Below are 3,602 nucleotides of genomic sequence, written 5' to 3'. Positions count from 1 at the left end.
GGAGGAAGAGGAGGAGGAGGAGGAGGAGGAGGAGGAGGAGGCGGCTGCTTCGACTTAATGTTATGAGACAAAGAACCTCCAAAGATGCTATTTAGTTTTCTGCTGGCTCTCTACTGATAGGCATGGGACCTACCCTTAAGAGTCATTTGTTTCCCCAGTGAGACTCCCTTGGGGAAAACTAATTTTTCATTCGCTAGTGGTTCTCAATGGACAACAGGATCTCAATGTTACCTTTCAGAAATATTTTCTGCGTGGACTAACAGACAGACATTTCTTTACCCTCCCACCCCTTTTTCTTGGTGATGCTAGGAATTTAACCAAGTTCTTCAGCATGAGCCTATGCTGTAGCCTCCCTCCTTTCTTATGTGCACACCAGAGTGTGATACACACGTCTGACCGCACACCGCTCCGTTCTTTGCATTGACTGTAACAGTTGGTTTGGCCCTCCTCAGGGCTGGCAAAGGTGCTTAGTCCCTCCTATCTGCACGGGGGAGCAGCATCAGTACCTGCCTCTCTATGAATCCTGAGGTTGAACCTGACTTTCTGCTCATACTAACGGCTACAATGCCTGACCTTTCACACACTCCCCACTCATGCCAGGACATATAGAGTTCAGATTCCTAGAAGTGGCTACCTACTGGGCAAGGGTGTCTGTAATATGGGTAAATACTGTTCCTCTGCCCCCCAATAAATGTTACTTGGCATTCTCCATTGAAATTAGTATTAGTCTGTAATACAGATTGGAGCTTTTAAGCAAAAAGCGAAGGCAGACTAACAATGGAGAAAGCCCTGTGTATATATTCTCTTTCATATCTTCCCCCCTCCCCACCCCTACAGTGCTAGGGATAAAACTCACAGTTTTTTTTTTTTTGTTTTTTTTTTTTACCTACTAAAGCAGTGCTTTCCCACTAAGTTACATTTCCAGCCTATGGACAGAGATAATAAGAATAACAAGGAATGTCCTGACTTGGGGAGCTTACATTTACCATGAGCTGTGCTTAGAGGTTTTACCTTCATGCATTATCAGCTTCTAGAGCTTGAGTGAGCATAGCTCACAGCTATGACAGCATCTGGTTTTACACGGAGGACTACGTGACTTACAGTCTCCATGCCATACAGCTGCTACCTGTTGCTACTACTAGCCTACTTTAGAAGAACTCAACACCCAGTCTTTTAGCTTCTTAGAAATTAGATTGAGCTGGCGAGGTGGCTCAGCCGTTAAGAGCACTGGCTGCTCTTCCAGAGGTCCTGAGTTCAATTCCCAGCAACCACATGGTGGCTCACAACCATCTCTAATGGGATCTGATGCTCTCTTCTGGTGTGTCTGAAGACAGCTGCAGTCTACTTATATATACTAAATAAATAAGTTAAAAAATAATAAACTAGATCAACCTCTGCAGCTCACTTGGTTGACTTCTGGGCATGAGGGCATAAATTAGCCAAGCTGGCCAAGGCTGAGGTGTCACATCACAAAGAAGACAAGAAGGGCTGGGAACAGCGGTACATTCCTGTCACCCCAGCATTTCAGAGAGGGAGGCGGAAGCATTGGAACTTTAAGGCTCACCTGGAATACATAGTGAACTCCAGGTTCTTCTGGGATAGTAGAGACCTTTTACCAAAGCTATCCAGACCCAAACAAAACAAAACAAAACAAAACAAACAAGAAAGGTGTTCTAATGACTGTACCTTAGGGAAGCTGGTGATGATGCGGTCCTGGCTCACGGGGGGCCCCAAAGGGGTCCAAGAGGACCTCATTCTTCCAGTGTTCTGCAGACTCAATCAGTGGGGTAAAGAGTATTACATAAAACATGCAAGGCGTAGTGTTTGCATTATGGCCTAGTAGATCGGACTAGAACAGAGTATGCTAGGTGTCACATGATCAAACAGAATTCTGAATGGGCTAGTGTCCCAACAAAACAAGAGAGCTTTGGGACTTCTGTGGGAAGTCAACCTGAGCGGGCATGAATTATCCTCTAATTGAAGTAACTTTGAAATAACCAATTTGCTTTTTACTATTTTTTTTTCTCTTCTTCCTTTTTCTGTCTATAAAATCAAACTCCTACCCACGTGTAGTCGTGATACGGCTCTATATAGTCAGCACTTGGGAAGCAGATGCAGGAGGGTGATGGGTTCCGGAGTCCTCCCATGACACACTGAGTGCCTGTCACACCAAGAGACTCAAATGGAGCCAAGCAAAACAAGACAACACTCAGGTTTATTTCACAGGATGAAGTGTTGCCCAATTCTACATTCACAGAGTCAATGAGGGCAAAAATGGTTATATTTGTCTTTTAACAAGACCCAGGAAGCCATACAAGTTCTCAAAATGCACCTGTGACTTAAAACATATCTGGGTCTCCATCCCTACCACCATTGTTAGGCGGAGGCCATTCACACTGTAGGCTGCACAGTGGAGGAGGGGCAGCCCATATTCCATCTTGCCCAGAGTCGGGAGGTGACCCCATGCCTAGGAAGAGGGGCTCCTTCTTTGCATTCACTTCCTTGGCATGTGGGAGGTATTCAAAAAACAAACAATCCAAAAACCAAACCAAACATACAAAACCCAATCCTGGTTGTGGATCACAGCCCAGATAATGGAAATAGAGTAGGGAGGGGTCCCTTGCCCTTAGTCTGTTATAAGATGGAGTCTCAGAGTGACTTTAGGTTCTAGCCACTTTCCCTGCCCTACATCACCCAGAATCTACCCCACCACCACTCCTAAATCTGCTGTCCTTTTCTGACCTGGCTCCCGCAGAGGCCTGGCCCAGGAGGGACGCTCAGTGAGGAAGACCAGGCCTGCAGGCCACACTCAGGCTTGGGGGTTGGTGGAGGGCAGGGGGTTTGACAGCCTCAGGACCATAACCTCCAGGACGCGTCTGCAGCCGGGAGGGTGAGAGGACTCACCAAGCTGCAAAGACCAGGTTCCGGCGCGCAGGCCGCTGTAAATCACCACAGCAACAGTGGCCTCGCGGGACTGGCTCGTAGCTCCCGAATCCTGACGTCGGGGGCGGGGTCTGGACCCTCCTCCAGTCCTCCGATACCGCTGGCACGAGGCCCTCGCGGAGTCATCACCATAGCAACGAGAGCCTCCCGGGACCTCGAGCTTTGCACTGCTTGCTCAGAGACTTCCGGACTCCACTGCAGCGCCCCGGGCTCACCATGACAACCAAGGCGTTGATGAGCAGGCGGGGCCAGTGCGTGGGGTTGGCTCAAGGTTCACTCTCGCTACTTTGGTGGGTCGGGTCATGACGGCCTCCCGAGAAGGAGTTATGATATGGCACTGAAGCCCAGCATCTTCCCTGCTGCAAGGGAAGGACACGCCTCACGCCTACCATCTGCCTTACTGCATCCGTTTGAATTTAATGCTATTTGGAAATCGTGCCTGGCTTTTGGAGTGCAGGCTGAAAAATTAATTTCCTCGGTTAATGGATGTTTAAAAAGCGACTCAAGTTACTGTGCTCCTTCCAGCTAGTTTCTGTTGAAAAGCAAGGTGTGGAGGATAGGATGTATTCCAGAGGCCTTATAACTCTTATCAGAACTCTTACCAAAATTGAAAAGTTCAGGTTTCCCAACTCTGATCTCCCTCCCTCCCTCCCTCCCTC

At 48.2% G+C, this 3,602-nt stretch overlaps 1 protein-coding gene across 4 annotated transcripts in view; it reads right to left on the bottom strand.

Annotated features, from left to right (window-relative positions):
- Window positions 1–3,273, bottom strand: part of Rab36 (RAB36, member RAS oncogene family) — an 18,054-nt gene extending 14,781 nt beyond the window's left edge. Inside the window, exons 1-2 of one of the 4 annotated variants that reach the window (XM_029482887.1) lie at window positions 2,743–3,273; window positions 1,687–1,767 (exon numbers count right to left, since the gene is read on the bottom strand). In XM_029482887.1, the coding sequence (XP_029338747.1) occupies window positions 1,687–1,755 (69 nt within the window). In that variant the 5' untranslated portion in view covers window positions 1,756–1,767; window positions 2,743–3,273. Of the gene's footprint in view, window positions 1–1,686; window positions 1,781–2,742 lie in introns of all 4 variants that reach the window. The other 3 variants (XM_021173981.2, XM_021173982.2, XM_029482888.1) reach the window with 3 other exon arrangements.
- Between the last annotated feature and the right edge of the window lie 329 nt (window positions 3,274–3,602).

This window comes from Mus caroli, chromosome 10 (genome assembly GCF_900094665.2).
Source record: "Mus caroli chromosome 10, CAROLI_EIJ_v1.1, whole genome shotgun sequence".
In the NCBI taxonomy this organism is placed as follows: domain Eukaryota; kingdom Metazoa; phylum Chordata; class Mammalia; order Rodentia; family Muridae; genus Mus; species Mus caroli.
The sequence above is the reverse complement of the archived record's forward strand: the minus strand, read 5'-3'. Positions and strand labels throughout refer to the sequence as shown.